At 35.6% G+C, this 17,842-nt stretch overlaps 1 protein-coding gene across 4 annotated transcripts in view; it reads right to left on the bottom strand.

The window, feature by feature from the left end:
* Positions 1-8,124: 8,124 nt before the first annotated feature.
* The window catches only part of MINDY3 (MINDY lysine 48 deubiquitinase 3), a 92,344-nt gene continuing 82,626 nt past the window's right edge, over positions 8,125-17,842 (bottom strand). For 3 of the 4 annotated variants that reach the window (XM_061181561.1, XM_061181563.1, XM_061181564.1), the window contains 3 exons: positions 15,286-15,373; positions 12,617-12,688; positions 8,125-9,071 (listed from right to left, as the gene is read on the bottom strand). In XM_061181561.1, the coding sequence (XP_061037544.1) occupies positions 8,922-9,071; positions 12,617-12,688; positions 15,286-15,373 (310 nt within the window). In that variant the 3' untranslated portion in view covers positions 8,125-8,921. Of the gene's footprint in view, positions 9,072-10,624; positions 10,772-12,616; positions 12,689-15,285; positions 15,374-17,842 lie in introns of those variants that run through there. The other variant, XM_061181562.1, reaches the window with a different exon arrangement.

Here is a 17,842-nt window from a genome sequence, read left to right as displayed (position 1 = left end):
ATATTTTCTCCCATTCTCAGGGTTCTCTTTTTGTCTTGTTTATGGTTTCCTTTGCTGTGCAAAAGCTTTTAAGTTTCATTACGTCCCATTTGTTTATTTTTGTTTTTATTTCCATTTTTCTAGGAGGTAGATCAAAAAAGATCTTGCTGTGATTTATGTCAGAGTGTTCTTCCTATGTTTTCCTCTAAGAGTTTTATAATGTCCGGTCTTACATTTAGGTCTCTAATCCATTTTGAGTTTATTTTTGTGTATGGAGTTAGGGAGTGTTCTAATTTCATTCTTTTACATGTAGCTGTCCAGTTTTCCCAGCACCACTTATTGAAGAGACTGTCTTTTCTCCATTGTATATCCTTGCCTCCTTTGTCATAGATTAGTTGACCATAGGTGCGTGGGTTTACCTCTGGGCTTTCTATCTTGTTCCATTGACCTATGTTTCTGTTTTTGTGCCACTACCATATTGTCTTGATTACTGTAGCTTTGTAGTATAGTCTGAAGTCAGGGAGTCTGATTCCTCCAGCTCCACTTTTTTCCCTCAAGACTGCTTTGGCTATTCGGGGTCTTTTGTGTCTCCATACAAATTTTAAGATTTTTTATTCTAGTTCTGTAAAAGCCATTGGTAATTTGATAGGGATTGCATTGAATCTGTAGATTGCTTTGGGTAGTATAGTCATTTTCACAATATTGATTCTTCCAATCCAAGAACATGGTATATCTCTCCATCTGTTGGTATCATCTTTAATTTCTTTCATCAGTGTCTTATAGTTTTCTACATACAGGTCTTTTGTCTCCCTAGGTAGGTTTATTCCTAGGTATTTTATTCTTTTAGTTGCAATGGTAAATGGGAGTGTTTCCTTAATTTCTCTTTCAGATTTTTCATCATTAGTGTATAGGAATGCAAGAGATTTCTGTGCATTAATTTTGTATCCTGCAACTTTACCAAATTCATTGATTAGCTCTAGTAGTTTTCTGGCAGCATCTTTAGGATTCTCTATGTATAGTATCATGTCATCTGCAAACAGCGACAGTTTTACTTCTTCTTTTCCAATTTGTATTCCTTTTATTTCTTTTTCTTCTCTGATTGCCGAGGCTAGGACTTCCAAAACTATGTTGAATAATAGCGGTGAGAGTGGACATCCTTGTCTCGTTCCTGATCTTAGAGGAAATGCTTTCAGTTTTTCACCATTGAGAATGATGTTTGCTGTGGGTTTGTCATATATGGCCTTTATTATGTTGAGGTAGGTTCCCTCTATGCCCACTTTCTGGAGAGTTTTTATCATAAATGGGTGTTGAATTTTGTCAAAAGCTTTTTCTGCATCTATTGAGATGATCATATGGTTTTTATTCTTCAATTTGTTAATATGGTGTATCACATTTGTGTATATTGAAGAATCCTTGCATCCCTGGGATAAATCCCACTTGATCATGGTGTATGATCCTTTTAATGTGTTGTTGGATTCTGTTTGCTAGTATTTTGTTGAGGATTTTTGCATCTATATTCATCAGTGATATTGGTCTGTACTTTTCTTTTTTTGTAGTATCTTTGTCTGGTTTTGGTATCAGGGTGATGGTGGCCTCATAGAATGAGTTTGGGAGTGTTCCTTCCTCTGCAATTTTTTGGAAGAGTTTGAGAAGGATGGGTGTTAGCTCTTCTCTAAATGTTTGATAGAATTCACCTGTGAAGCCATCTGGTCCTGAACTTTCGTTTGTTGGAAGATTTTAATCACAGTTTCAATTTCATTACTTGTGATTGGTCTGTTCATATTTTCTATTTCTTCCTGGTTCAGTCTTGGAAGGTTATAGCTTTCTATGAATTTGTCCATTTCTTCCAGGTTGTCCATTTTATTGGCATAGAGTTGCTTATAGTAGTCTCTTAGGATGCTTTGTATTTCTGCAGTGTCTGTTGTCTCCTTTTTCATTTCTCATTTTATTGATTTGAGTCCTCTCCCTCTTTTTTCTTGATCAGTCTGGCTAATGGTTTATCAATTTTGTTTATCTTCTCAAAGAACCAGCTTTTAGTTTTATTTATCTTTGCTATTGTTTTCTTTGTTTCTATTTCATTTATTTCCGCTCTGATCTTTATGATGTCTTTCCTTCTGCTAACTTTGGGTTTTGTTTGTTCTTCTTTCTCTAGTTCCTGTAGGTGTAAGGTTAGATTATTTATTTGAGATTTTTCTTGTTTCTTGAGGTAGGCTTGTATAGCTATAAACTTCCCTCTTAGAACTGCTTTTGCTGCATCCCATAGGTTTTGGATTGTAGTGTTTTCTTTTGTCTTTTGTCTCTAGGTATTTTTTGATTTCCTCTTTGATTCTTCAGTGATCTCTTGGTTATTTAGTAACATAGTGTTTAGCCTCCAAGTGTTTGTGTTTTTTACGTTTTTTCCCCTGTAATTCATTTCTAATCTCATAGCATTGTGGTCAGAAAAGGTGCTTGATACTATTTCAATTTTCTTAAATTTACTGAGGCTTGATTTGTGACCCAAGATGTGATCTATCCTGGAGAATGTTCCATGCGCACTTGAGGAGAAAGTGTAATCTGCTATTGTTGGATGGGACATCCTATAAATATCAATTAAATTTATCTGGTCTATTGTGTCATTTAAAGCTTCTGTTTCCTTATTTATTTTCATTTTGGATGATCTGTCCATTGGTGTAAGTGAGGTGTTAGTCTCCCACTATTATTGTGTTACTGTCGATTTCCTCTTTTACAGCTGTTAGCAGTTGCCTTATATATTGAGATGCTGCTATGTTGGGTGCATATATATTTATAATTGTTATATCTTCTTCTTGGATTGATCCCTTGATCATTATGTAGTGTCTTTCCTTGTCTCTTGTAACACTCTTTATTTTAAAGTCTATTTTATCTGAGATGAGGATTGCTACTCCAGCTTTCTTTTTATTTCCGTTTGCATGGAATATCTTTTTCCATCCCCTCATTTTGTCTGTATGTGTCCCTAGGTCTAAAGTGGGTCTCTTGTAGACAGCATATATATGGGTCTTGTTTTTGTATCCATTCAGCAAGCCTGTGTCTTTTGGTTGGAGCATTTAATCCATTCACGTTTAAGGTAATTATTGATATGTATGTTCCTATGATCATTTTCTTAATTGTTTTGGGTTTGTTTTTGTAGGTCCTTTTCTTCTCTTGTGTTTCCCACTTAGAGAAGTTCCTTTAGCATTTGTTGTAGAGCTGGTTTGGTGATGCTGAATTCTCTTAACTTTTGATTGTCTGTAAAGCTTTTGATTTCTCCATCGAATCTGTATGAGATCCTTGCCAGGTAGAGTAATCTTGGTTGTAGGTTCTTCCCTTTCATCACTTTCAGTATATCATGCCACTCCCTTCTGGCTTGTAGAGTTTCTGCTGAGAAATCAGCTGTTAACCTTATGGGAGTTCCCTTGTATGTTATTTGTCGTTTCTCCTTTGCTGCTTTCAATAATTTTTCTTTGTCTTTAATTTTTGCCAATTTGATTACTATGTGTCTTGGCATGTTTATCCTGTATGGGACTCGCTGCGCTTCCTGGACTTGGGTGGCTATTTCCTTTCCCATGTTAGGGAAGTTTTTGACTATAATCTCTTCAAATATTTTCTCTGGTCCTTTCTCTCTCTCTTTTCCTTCTGGGACCCCTATAATGCGAATGTTGTTGCATTGAATGTTGTCCCAGAGGTCTCGTAGGCTGTCTTCATTTCTTTGCATTCTTTTTTCTTTATTCTGTTCCGTGGCAGTGAATTCCACCATTCTGTCTTCCAGGTCACTTATCCGTTCTTCTGCCTCAGTTATTCTGCTATTGATTCCTTCTAGTGTAGTTTTCATTTCAGTTATTGTATTGTTCATCTCTGTTTGTTTGTTCTTTAATTCTTCTAGGTCTTTGATAAACATTTCTTGCATCTTCTCAATCTTTGCCTCCATTCTTTTTCCGAGGTCCTGGATCATCTTCACTATCATTATTCTGAATTCTTTTTCTGGAAGGTTGCCTATCTCCACTTCATTTAGTTGTTTTTCTGGGGTTTTATCTTGTTCCTTCATCTGGTACATAGCCCTCTGCCTTTTCATCTTGTCTATCTTTCTGTGAATGTGGTTTTTGTTCCACAGGCTGCAGGACTGTAGGTCTTCTTGCTTCTGCTCTCATTTCTGATGTTTGAGTTCTCTTTTTCTTGGTGAGTCTAGCCAAATGTTGTCAATTTTGTGTATCTTCAAAAACTAGCTTAGTTTCAATGATCTTTTAATTGTCTTTTTAGTCTATTTTATTTCTGCTTGATCTGTTATTTCCTTCCTTCCACAAACTTGGGATTCATTTGTTTTTTGTGTCTTTGAGGTGTAAAGTTAGGTCGTTTATTTGAGATCTTTCTTGTTTATGTACATAGGCATTTATCAGTATGAACTTCCCTCTTAGAACTGCTTCTGGTGTCCCATAAGTTTTTGTATGTTGTATTTCCATTTTCACTTGTCTTAATTTTTGATTTCTCTTTTGTGTTCTTCTTTGACCCATTGGTTGTTCAGTGGCATGCTGTTTAATATCCACATATTTGTGAATTTTCCAGTTTTCTTCTTGTAACTGATTTCTAGTTTCATTCCACTGTGGTCAGAAACAATGTTCGATATGATTTCAGTCTTATTAAATTTGTTAAGACTTGTTTTGTGGCCTAACATCATATATCCTGGAAAATGTTTCATGTTAGCTTGAGAAAAATGTGTATCCTGTTGCTTTTGGATGGAATGTTCTGTATATGTTAAGTCCATCTGGTCTAACATGCAATTTAAGTCCAATGTTTCCTTTTTGATTTTATGTCTGGATGTTGTATCCATTTATGAAAGTGGATTATTAAAGTCCCCTACTATTGTTATACTGATGTCTACTTCTCCCTTTAGGGCTCTTAATATTTGCTTTATATATTTAGGTGCTCCTATGCTGTGTGTAATTTACATGTTATATCCTCTTGTTGGATTATCATTTTATAATTACCTCTTATCTCTTATTACAGTCTTTGTCTGGAAGTCAGTTTTACCTGATTAACGTTTAGTTACCCCAGGCTTTTTTTTTGTTTTCCATTTGTGCAGAATATCATTTTACATCCCTTCACTTTTGAGTGTGTCCTTACAACTGAAGGGAGTCTGTTGCAGGCAGCATATAGATGGGTCTTGTTTTTTGTTTGTTTTTAAACCTATTCAGCCATGATATGTATTCTGATTGGAGAACTTAGTCCATTTACATTTTAGGTAATTATTGATAGGTATGTGCTTACTGCCATTTTGTTAATTGTTTTCTGGCTGTTTTGTAATTCGTTTTTTTTCTTCTCTTGATCTCTTCATTTGTGTTTTGATGATCTTCTGTAGTGATATGCCTAGATTCCTTTCTCTTTATCTCTTGTGTATCTATCTATTACGGGTTTTTGCTTTGTTGTTACCATGAGGTTTAAATTTATAACAGTCTCTTTTACGATAATAACAACTTAAGTTTGAATGTACTCTAACTCCAGTCTTTTTAATATCTGGAGAATTTAAAGCAATGTTTCCCTTTTCTTTTTTGGTGTTAATAATTTATTTCTCATTTTGTCCTTGATCAGTTTTGTTAGGTGTTTTTATCCTTTTTTATTATTCCCCCCCGCCCCAAGAGAACTAACTTCTGGTGTTACTGATGTTTTTTGTATTACATATCTGCTTTCTATTTCATGGGTTTCTCGTTTTATCTTTTATTCTTACAATTCAGTGGTTTTTAGTATATTCTGTTGTGTAACCATCACCACTATTCTAGAACATTCTTATCACCCCAAAAGAAACCCCTATACATTGGCAGTCATTTCCCAATTCTGTTCCTCCACTCTGTCCCTATCCTAGGCTCGTGTGACTGCTAACCCCTTTTCTGTCTCTATGGTTTGCCTATTCTGGACATTTCACATAAATGGAATCATAATGTGTGGTCTTTTGCAACAGGCTTCTTTCTCTTACCGTGTGTTCCAAGTTCATCCATGTGGTTGTACATATCAGTAATTCTTAATTTTCAAATAATTTTTCATTGTATGTGTATACTACATTTATTTATCTACCCATTGGTTAATGGACATTTAGGTCATTTCCATTTTTGGCTAGGATGAATAACACCACTATAAATATTTAAAGAAAAAATTTTGTGTGTATGTATGTTTTGCTTCTCTTGGGTGTATACCTAGGAGTGGAAATGCTGGGTCATATGCTCACCCTTGATTTAACTTTCTGAAGAACTGCACTACTGTTTTTCTAAAGTGACTTCACTATTTTATATCCCCACCAACAATTTAAGATTTCCATTTCCTCCACATCTTTGCCAACACTCATTACTATCTAGCTTTCTGATTTTAGACATCCTAGGGTAGGTAAAGTGGTATCTCATAGCTTTTATTTTAATTTCCCTAATGACTAATTTTGTTAAGCATGTTTTCGTGTTTACTGGCCATTTGTATATCATCTTTGGAGATATATCTCTTCAAATCATTTGCCCATTTAAAAATATTTTTAATTTATGTGTTATATAAGATTTCTTTATATGTTCTGGATACAAATTCCTTATGAGGTATGGTTTTCAAGTATTTTCTCCCATTCTGTGGGTTGTCATCTCACCTTCTTGATGGTGTCCGTTGATACACAAAGGTTTTAATTTTGATGAAGTTCAATTTCTTTGCTGCTGCTGTTGTTTTTTGTATTCTAAGAAACCACCGTCTAACCCATTGTGATGAGGATTGTTTTTTCTTTTATAGTTTTAGCTCTTACAATTAGATCTCTGATCATTTTAACTTTTACACATGGTGTGTAAAGTCCAAATTTGTTGTTTTGCATGTCAGTATCTCTTTTTATCTCATTATTTACTTTACTTTCAGTTTCTTGTTTTTGAGATGAAAGCTTAGCTTTCTAATTTCCAAACTTTCTGTTTTTCTACTGTATTTATTTAAAGTTATACATTTCCCTTTAAGCACTGCTTTATTTACATTCCACAATTTTTACTATGTACTATTTTCATTATCATTCAGTAAAAAATATGTTTTAATTCCCACTGCAATTCCACTTTGACCCTTGGGTTATTCAGAAGTGTGCTGCTTAACTTCTAGACTCTTGGGGATTTTCTAAGTTTGTTTTATGGTCCAGCATATAGTCTGTTTTGGTAAGTGTCCCACTTGGACGTGAAGAGAAAATGTATCTGCATTGTTTGTTTGATGTTGTGTGTGACAGTTGTCAGTTAGATCAAGCTAAGGCCCCAGTCATGCCAGTCATGTGAGTTAAGAAACCTACAGTTTCCCAGCTGGGCCTCCAGATTGAGAGGCAGATAAGCCATGCCCACTGTATTCTGTTCAAACTCCTGAGCCACAGGCTTCGTAAAATGATTATGTTGTGGAATTTTGGGATGGTTTGTTATGAAGCAACTCTAAGGAGAAATGACTATATATTGTAGGCTCAATGTTTGAGAAGAATCTATGCTTTTTCATAATCCTTATGGAATTTAGGACCAGAGTTAGGGATTAATTCTAGTATAATGTGTTTTACAGCCATTTGGTAATAGGCAAGATGTACCAAAAATACATTTTACAGCTGTAATTGTAGTAGCTAGTATCACACTCCTGAACACAGTGCTACCAAAAGTTTGTATATAAAATTTTGTGCTTTTTTCCTATGCTAAAATCTAATCATTGTAATTGTTAATGTCTATAAAAATATAAATAAAACCCCCAAGAGACTTACTTATAGAGGAAATACATATTCAACTATACTGTTGAAGGTAAAGTTCAGTTCTGAAATTCGTAAGAGGATATCTTGTTGGCTTCTCAAATGAAGGAAAGAAAGTATTTTCTGGCTATTCACATTTCAAATTGCTGGGCAACAAACCTATCATCAATCAACATATAGTAAATCTCTCTCAGAAATGAACAGGATGGGGCTTCTGCAACTTTGTCCACTGATGCAGACAGCTGCCCGTCAGGTTCTGGTGCTCCTGGCTGGCTGAGTTACAGAGGTCCTAGGTAAGCATAAGGTTTGGTCTCCCTTTTGAGGGGTTGTGTGCATCCAGTAGGCGTCTGTTCTATGCTGTGCTCTCAGGGTTATTGGGCAGAATCATTTAAAAGTATTTGTTTATTTTGAGCCATGAATGTGAAAAATCAAGGATATGGTTGAAGAAAAAAAAGTGTTTATTTAGGCCATCCACTAGGATCATAATAAATAATGCAATATACTAATGTAATAACAGATGTTCTCATGCATTTATCACATTTAAAATATACAAGAAAGCTGGCTTACAGGGCTGTTGGGACAAATTTGGAAAAGTGTATTTGGCAATACAGTGAAAGCTGACAGACAGTCTTAAGACTATCAATCAGATTCTCTTTCCTCTATATGTCTGTGAATAAATGGTAATGTTCCCTTATAGCTTCTACTTTTTATAAACATGCCAGAGCTAAGCCAGTTGTCAAAGATCCAGGTTGACAATTTGTTATTTATCAATGTTTCTAATGGAAACCAGATTTTAGAAAATAACAAAGATAAACTCTTTTGCATTTCAGTGTGGAGGCTGATATATTGCATGCCAGAATCATTTAAATAAACTATGCCTGAATGAAATAAAACCCCAAAGTAGAAGTTTATAAATAGTAACTTTGATACTCAATATAAAAATGTTATAATATGATGTTTGATAAATGACCAAATTATCTGACTGCAACAGTGATAAACTTTGATTACAGCTTAGTTTTGCTAGTAAATTTCACATAGAGTTTAAATAGGGTAACCTTTAACTTAAAGCTTTAAAACAAATAAAACATATCTTAAACACTGAAAATGTGTTTTCAATTGTTATTTACAGTCAATCAATCAATGATACCAGTGTATAGCTTAATTGAGCCAATTGCCAGTCTTTCATCCCTCTTTTAACATCTGCTATTACACTCTTCCTTATAAATATTTCGGCAAATCAGTTTAGTGAAGGAGACCGATCTGTGGTCCAGAGTAATTCTATGTATGGCCATTTGGTTTGGAGACAGCGTTTAATAGGAGTGTCATCTGTCTGTAGCATGGGATCTTCAAAACCCATAACAACTGCGGTTCCTTCCACATACATTACCTGTTGAACAAAATAAAGCCACCAAGGTCAATCAAAGTCTTGTGAGGGATACAGAACTTTTCATAGGCTAGCAAACAGGGCACTGCGTACTGTTTCATATGGAACTTTATATCTAATTTTATTTTGATAGAAATTATAAGCTAGAATATCTGCTTCCTGATTAATGTGAAAATAAATCTGGAAACGAGATGGTGAAACAACTTTAACTACTAGCTGAATTTAGATTGTAAGAAAGATCATGATTTATAAGAAGTGTATGCAAATCCCAAGAACATACTCTTTCTGATAAAAGAAAAATCATTCTTCCAATAATATATACCCCTTGAATAAATTTACAATTTTCTCTTCCTATTGCTTTAATATGGAGGCAATCAGCTATATATTCTGAGAAGGACTTTATTGTCTACTTTCAATTTAAATGTTGAATTTCCAGAGCTGCAAGCAAACTGGATGTTTGTCAATGAAATTTTCTATTACTGTATTAAATACTTCTGAAATGCTGTTCATGAATGTACTTTGTTCTGCATGAAATATCACCAAGAAAAATAATTAAAGGACATCAGGTCAGAAACAAAAATCTCTATATATAATGGCAATGACTATTAAAAAGATACACTGGCAGGTGGCTATCAGAAAAGTTTTACTCTGATTTCTTTAAACAACTTTTAGAAGTCATCTGTGAAGTAACATACTAACTAAAGCCCTAACTCATTATAAGTGCCCACTGTATACATTAAAGCATTCAGTCATGAATTTCGCTTTGTACCAAGAGAAATTCTAACTAACTAACTGCATAATTTAAAAGGAACAGATACAGATGACTGCCCTCTTCCAAAGTATGTGGAATGATTTTTACACTCAGTGGCTGATACACATGATTGTAATTACGTTCTTCTAAGATAAAAGCTATAAACTAGTTGACCAAGGAGCCAAGAGAAACAACTTGATTAGCCTTAAGTTGGAGTCTCCTTAAAAAACATTAAATATGGGAATATTTTCTATTACTAGGCCAGATAATTTGGTTTCATAAATCTCCTTTTCTAGGAGGCTCTAAAGACATACTTTAATGTGAAACAAATACTTTTACTTTTTTGCATCTTTACTTTGGTTGCTGTATTACTTTCTAGTTTTGATGGAATAAATTTACTATTAAAACTGTAAGTCATGCTTTTCAGCTCTCCAGAGCAAAACTTTTTTCTGAAAAATTGTCCACGAAGAACACCCCTTGCTCATGGTGTTAGAGCAGACCTGCTTGGGTGGAGTATCCTGACCTACCTGTGTGGCCTCCCTGGCCTGTGCCCCCTGCTGGATCACATTCCCTTCCGCTTGGCCAGGCTTCTCCTGTTGTCTGTTTCCTCAGATATTTTTAATAGTACCTTACTCTGTGGTCTACCAGATTTCTAGCTCCTGAGTAACTTTATGTTATACCTCTGCAACTTAATGGCATACATGCTTCGTGTTAAGAGTGCTTATGTACTGCTGTCATGTTAATAGTTCATCTTTGATTTCTGACCTCTTTGTTAGTATGTCAGATGCTTGTCATGAGCACGACTTGAAAACTTACTATATACAGGTAGCGTGGTCAAGCAGACCAAGGACACGATTGGGAATCAGGAACTCAGTTCCAACCCCTGCTCTGCCAATGACTTGCTGTGTGACCCTGGGTGAGTCACTTAATCTCCCTGTCTCAGAGGCCTCATCTGTAAAATACGGATAATATTTGACTGACCTACCTTGCAGGGATTGTGTAGGCAAGTAACTAAGTAGTGACTATAAAGTACCTTCTATTACAAGGCTACATAAAACTTCAAAATCTAGAGGAAGCACTCATTTACACATATTAGAACAGAGCATACAAGTTTGCTTATTGACAATTTATATTTTGCTATAGATATCAGTAAATCATTTTGCTATGAAGAAGATCTTCAAACCTAATGTAATAAAAGTTCTAATATATATTGTTATGAAAATAAAAGTAAATTTTAGTCGCAGGTTTAGATTTGCTCTAACTAAAATTATGCATCTAATATACATTATGATCTATTTTCTCTAGCCATCCTCAATTTAGATACATATGAAACCAGCATGGGTATTTCAAATTAAAAAGGCATGTTAGCCACCAAATGTAAAATAGCTAGTGGGAAGCAGCCGCATAGCACAGGGAGATCAGCTCGGTGCTTTGTGACCACCTAGAGGGGTGGGATGGGGGGGGGGTGGGAGGGAGACGCAAGAGGGAGGAGATATGGGGATATATGTGTATGTATAGCTGATTCACTTTGTTATACAGCAGCAACTAACACAACACTGTAAAGCAATTCTACTCTAATAAAGATGTTAATCATTTAAGGTATTAAAAACAGAACCACTTGCTTCAGGACAGTGGGGCCAGTTGCCGGCACTGGAAGAAGACACCCCTACCACAGTATTTCAAGAGACTGGAGGCCATTCATGAGGGAAGTAAAATAGGGGTTCAGCACCAACGGTCTCTGTGGTACCTTCCAACTCAAAAGCCAGTGGGAGTTCCCCACTGTGAGGAGTGAGTCTGTAGATGCTACCGGGATTGCCCTGCTCTCTGGAACACAGCACACTCAATTACCACACTTTCTTTCATCATTTGTTCAAGTCTTCCTTTACTCCCTTAGTACAGTTTTATAGTTTATTATTTATTTTATTTGTATAAATACTTGGTTTTTTTGTTTGGTTTCTGCTTTCTGAGATTTAAAAGTTATAGTAAAATAAAGGAATAACTTAAACTTCTGTATTCCCACAAAAAAAAAAAAAGGCATGTTAGGCTTTATTCCTTCTAATATTAGCTATATCTACTGTGACTGTTACTGGCATAAATGCAAACATAGGAGCTATATCTTAGGTGTAGACAAGGCTCATTAATCAAAGAGGGTGAACTGGCGAGACCAAAGTTTTGGATTTAAAGCAGGTGAGTATATCTGGACGTGAAGCACTGATGTGCCTTTGTCCGTGGAGCAAAGCATAGTGGGTGAGCCGTGGGCTCTGAGGGGGACGCCCTCGGCTCCCGTCCCAGCTCCGCCGTTTCCCGGCTGCCTGACCGTGGCAAGCTGCTTACCTCTCCCATGCGTCAGTTTCCTCCACTGTAAAAGGGGGATATACAGGCAATACTTACTTCATGGGATGGTGTTCAACTTCAGATAAAACAAAGTGCTTAAGACAATTCCAGGTAAATGCTCAATAAATGCTAGGTGTTACGGATATTAATTTAAATCCTTTCAAATATTTTTCGAAATCAAAAATCTCACTCTTACCCCTTCTTCCTCCATTTAAATGGATCAGTAACTTTCAGCACACTCAACTTGATTTAGTGATATCTGCACCACCCAAGGGTAACAACATGTATGTAGATGGAGTTATCTTGTCCCAGTGAAAGTACTGCCCCAAAATTCCAATGAAGAGCTCACTGAGTCCAGGTCTAAAATATGCTCTGATAGTAAAGAGACGCCTAGAATAATTGTTATATACTCCTATATTTTATCAAGCCAGGTGAAGACAAATTACAACATGAGTTATCATACCTTTTCATTGTAATTTGATTGCTTCAGTCCATTGTAGTGGTAGACAGTAAAAGACTCTGGACCACTGGAACCCTGTTATAAACAAAGAACAATTAAAACTTTAAATCTTTATATCAGGCAATTTCTAATTAGCAATTGAAAGTAAAATGGAAGTTTAATTCCACATCCTTTGATTACGGAATCATCTGACAAAGCAAGATACTTAGACTTATGCAGTTAACTACCATAAAACCTAAAAGCTGAAATTTGCTTCTGGGGAAGAGACTGGAAATTGGGGGAGTGCTGATTTTTATTACAAGCTCTTCTACAGTTTATATTTTTAAATACGTGCATGTACTACTGTAATTTTTTTTTAAAAAGAAAGACACAGTTCTAAAATGCAAAAAAGTTTCCTAAAATGTATCTCTGCTTTTTTTCTGCTTATAAATAATTTGTTCCTCTCAATAAATACAGAAAAGCAGTGATACCACTTTCACTCAGATTACAAACATATGCACCAATACTTCCAATTCGGTCCACAGTATCAAATTGGGGGTTTCCATCCCCACAAATATCTTCTGAATATTGTAAACTTTAACTGTGAAAAGGAAACATAGTGCTTAGAGACTTAAACAACATTCAATAGAGAAAGGAAACTGAATAAATCATTATACTAACTTCCAGAGAAAGTGATAATGTCATTGCCACTGTTCTAACTTTGGTTCTCAGTTCGCTAAAGCTCAAGTTCACCTCTCTGAACGTAGCCTGGAAGGCCGTTAATGGTCGGGCCCCTGCAGGTGCCTGACTCCCAGTGATTCCCTTTAGTGCCTGCGGCTGAGTCTCCCCGTGCCCATCCCCCTTAAGGATCTTCCTGGTCATATCTGATTGTGACAAAAGGTGGGCCAGTGTCCCTCCTTGGAATTTTTTCCAGTTGGAACCAAGAGAAGAAGCTCCTTTCCAACGAGCAGGGATGAGACTCCTTCCAGCCCCAGAGGCTCCTGGCACCACCTTCCAGGCGCTGCTTCCTCTGTCCTTCCGTTGCTCTGAGCTACTCCTCCCAAATCCTATCTTTCCGGCCCACGTCAGGCAGTTCAGGCTGGGATTTGCAACCAAGAATCCTAAACTACAGGACCTAACCTACCCTTCCAGTCTTATCTCCAACCATTCACCTTCCTGAATTTTGTTTGAGACAAGCATATTCCTCATCTTCCCATGAAGAGACCTTTGGTTGTTGGCTCTTTGCACATTTGTGATTTTTTAAACTCTTTTCTCATTTTTCAAGATCTGGTTCAAATCTTAACTTTGTAAAGTTTGCCTTAAATACACTATTTGGGTTCCTTATTACTTTGGGATCTTTCTAACAATTGTCTCAATTAATTTGTGAATCATATACTACTTTGCATTATCTCTTCAGTTGTTATTTTGGAAGACTGTTTACATTTTTAACTGTTTTCAACTTTTCATGTCTAAAATCTAAGCTCTCATAATTTTTTGTATCCCCTTCAAATGCTTTACAAAACAGAAAAATCTAAAATTTATTCAATCATCTTAATTGTATACATGAGTCAGTGCAATTAGTCACTTAGATAATTTGGCTGTTGATTTTCAGAGTTAGTTAATATACTTTTACAAAATAAATATTTTACTACAACTGAATACAATTTACATCTCCAGGTCTAGTAACTAACAACTGATATAAAATAAATAGCAGCAAAAGGTAGTGTAAAACGGTGGTTAAAGTACTTTGTCTCTTTGCTTAGATACCCTACACTGGATCCTGAACTGGCCTCGTGCTAGCAGTATGACGTTAAACCATTTTCTTAAGTTCTCTAATCCTCCGTTTCCTCACTGACAAAATGGGGGAAAAATAACACCTAATGTATAAGGCGCACGGTGCCTGGGTGCAGAGAACGTGCTTAATAAGTGGTAGCTGCTCCTGCGAGTCTTCCCATAAACCATGCTGGTATCTGATGAAATGATCACAGTACACCTGGCTAAATAATTTGGGTGAGTGGGAAAACCCTGCACTCAGATAGGAAGACAAGCCAGGTGCAGGCTGTAGAATTAGCCAATGACACAGACATAACTTGAGCATACTGAGACGGGTCTAGATCCTTTTAACTCAGCTCCTGTCACAGCCAGTGGAAGGCATGTCCCAGCATGAAGCAGCACAGCTCCACTCCAGTAAAAGGCTTTCCTTTTTACTCAACTAAATCCTCCTCGAACTTAGGGGCACTGGTAGCAGTTCGCACTACATACAGGCTCCTTTACCTTCTTTGCTAGTGCTTAGAAAGTTCTAAAAAGATACATACCAATCTATTAACAGCAGTTACCCGAGAGAAGGAAAATAGGGGTGGGAGTGGTTTAAGAGAATCTTTCTCTTTTTACTCCACAAACTTCTGAATTTGAATCTTCCTTTAGAAAAATAATATCAATGTGTCTATATTGGTGTATATACTCTCTTCCACCACCCCTCTCCCCCAATCAAAGTTTTGCGTTGCTATATTGGAACACACAACTCTTCTATCCTCTCTGTTGGGAAAGTATTTACATGAATGATAATAGTGCTTTATTAGTCTAATATCTGCATGTTAGAACATTTTTAACTAGTAGAAAAAAATGCTGAAACAATCATAATATGATCCTCCCAATAGAACAAAACAATAAATATATTTCTTCAGCTATGTTACCTGATCAGGAAAAAATTCTTGAAGAAATGGACCCAATAATATGATTCCTAATCCTTCTGGATCTAATTTATTCTTCATGAGATTTATACTATGGGGAGAGAAAAAAGAAAAACAGTGGATACCAATGGAAAAAAAAGCTTATTTTTCTTCTTTCATGATTAAATTACTAGTACTGTAACACATTTGACTGCCAAAAATCCTGACAGCTGTTCTTTTTAGACCCTTAATGACAAATACACAGGATGACATCTAATTTGCCAAAACTTGGTTATTTTTAAACCAGAGTAATCTGTTACTATTTAGAATTTAAATTATGATGATGACTTTGGAATATTGTTCCTTATTAGGTAAAGTAACTTAAAAACCCAGGCTTGTAAAAACAGGCTTATAACCTCCCAAAGGCACATTCTCTTTGCTTCATAGCTATGCCTGAATTTAACTATCAAAAGAGGCATTTAACTTAAAATAAACTTTTTTTTTTTTTTTAAGCCCAAAGAGAAAAATAAACAAACAGCATCAAAAGCAGTGGTACATCAGATAATCAAAAACATCTCCTAAAAAGCTTACTTTCAAGAACCAAATGAGGTGGAGGCTTAAAATTCTTAGCGTAAACTGAAGGTTAAAAAAGGTAAGATAATTCTCAAAGAGCTGAAGTGTAGGTGTAACGATTAGGTGTAGCCAAGGTTGCTGAAAGGTAGTATGTGTGACTAGAAAGAAGGCGGAGAAAAGTGGACTGCAGTTTGAAGAGTTTTAAAAATGAAAATGGTCTTTTCAGAAAATTTGCATTCTCCATGTTATCTTTCAAACTATAAATGTCAGGTTAAATACAACTTATTGACCCTTGAATAACATGGGTTTGAACTGCACAGGTCCACGTATACGAGGATTTTTTTTCAATAAATACATACATGTACCATAAATAAATTCTCTTCCTTATGATTTTCCTAATAACATTTTCTTTTCTTTAGCTTACTTTAAGAATACAGTAATATAATGTATATAACATACAAAATATATGTTAATAGACTGTTTATGTTACTGGTAAGGTTTCCAGTCAACAGTAGGCTATTAGTAGTTAAGTTCTGGGGGAGTCAAAAGTTACACACGGATCTTCACCTGCGTGGGGGTCAGTGCCCCTAACCCCTGTGTTGTTCAAGGGTCAACTGTACAACATGCAAAGGATATGACACTTTAATGGGTCTGAGTAATGCCAGGAGGTTATGACATGAAACAGAGGAAGGCAAGGTCATATTATATTTAATATAATTTATTAATCCTTGATAAGGCCCTGTTAGTTTATGGGCCATCACATATTATAAATGTGACTAGACCAAAGGACTGAATAAATAACTCAGTGCAATCTTTCAGCTACTTCTAGAAAAACAATTTGACTCTACTGTGCTAACTTTAAAATTTAGGGTATGTTATGTATTCTGATGAAACAAGGAAAATTAAGTAGATGACGTATAGGCATCTACGTAAGAATCTGAAACAAAAAACCAACTTTGCCTTTTTCCTCCTTCCCATCTTAAGAATTGTTAGTAACCAAAATTACCTCAGTTCAATTCCCTTTTGCATATTAGAGCAATGTAAACAAGGTCTCCACTTGGAAATCAGTTGAGAAGAAATATGGTAGTTACTATTATACCATTTATTGGACTAGTTCAACTGTCTCTGAATTTCTCCTCTTTAAGTTGGAATCAACAATTATGTCTACTAAGTAAGGGTAACATCACAGCGCTAGGTACTGACATTGAGACATATTAATTCAGATGTGATTAGTTTGCAAATGTTTATATGTATTTCATACTTTCGAAGAAAATACACCCTAACTATTTATTTAAAAACAGAACAGGATCAAGTTCTAAAAACTGTGTACCAATATGTTTTATGCTGCTTTTGCTGAATCCTTTCCTTAAATGTTTGTAAGCTAAAGTCTGTTCGTTGTCAGATACATTTTCAGAAGGGGGAAAAAACAAAACAACTGTGCAGAAAAAGGAAAAGTTAGTGTAGATCAAACGTGATTTTTAAGTCACTTATATTTGATCAATATATTATATATTTGATTACCATATTTGATCAAAAGATCTATCCACTTAACCAGAGATACTTTCCCATGGATAATAAAGATCCCAACTTTATGGAAGAAGTTACAGATGTAATAATAATGTACATTATTAACGAAGACAACGACTGGTATTAATGTTAGGCCATAGTGAAAATTATATTCTGTAACATACTGGGGCCACTTACAAAGGTTTCAGATCAGTTAGAATGTTCAGGGTCTTTAAGACTGAATGTCAGAGGCCTGCTGGTTATTTAAGCAGGATGACTAGCAATATAGACATTCTACATAACTGTCACTACTTTCGCTGAAGGTACTAAAGACATGCACAAAATTTCAAAATATGGAAAAAGTTTCAGTGAGAAAAAACATATTTAATATGGAGAAAGGCATTTATATTTTTAGGACCCTTTTTTTAAAACTAGACCATAAGTGCAGAGTGGGAAAGGAAGCTCATTTTAAGTAAGTCAAGTCTCTGCTATAATACTGATT

This window comes from Eubalaena glacialis, chromosome 2 (genome assembly GCF_028564815.1).
Source record: "Eubalaena glacialis isolate mEubGla1 chromosome 2, mEubGla1.1.hap2.+ XY, whole genome shotgun sequence".
NCBI lineage: Eukaryota > Metazoa > Chordata > Mammalia > Artiodactyla > Balaenidae > Eubalaena > Eubalaena glacialis.
The sequence above is the reverse complement of the archived record's forward strand: the minus strand, read 5'-3'. Positions and strand labels throughout refer to the sequence as shown.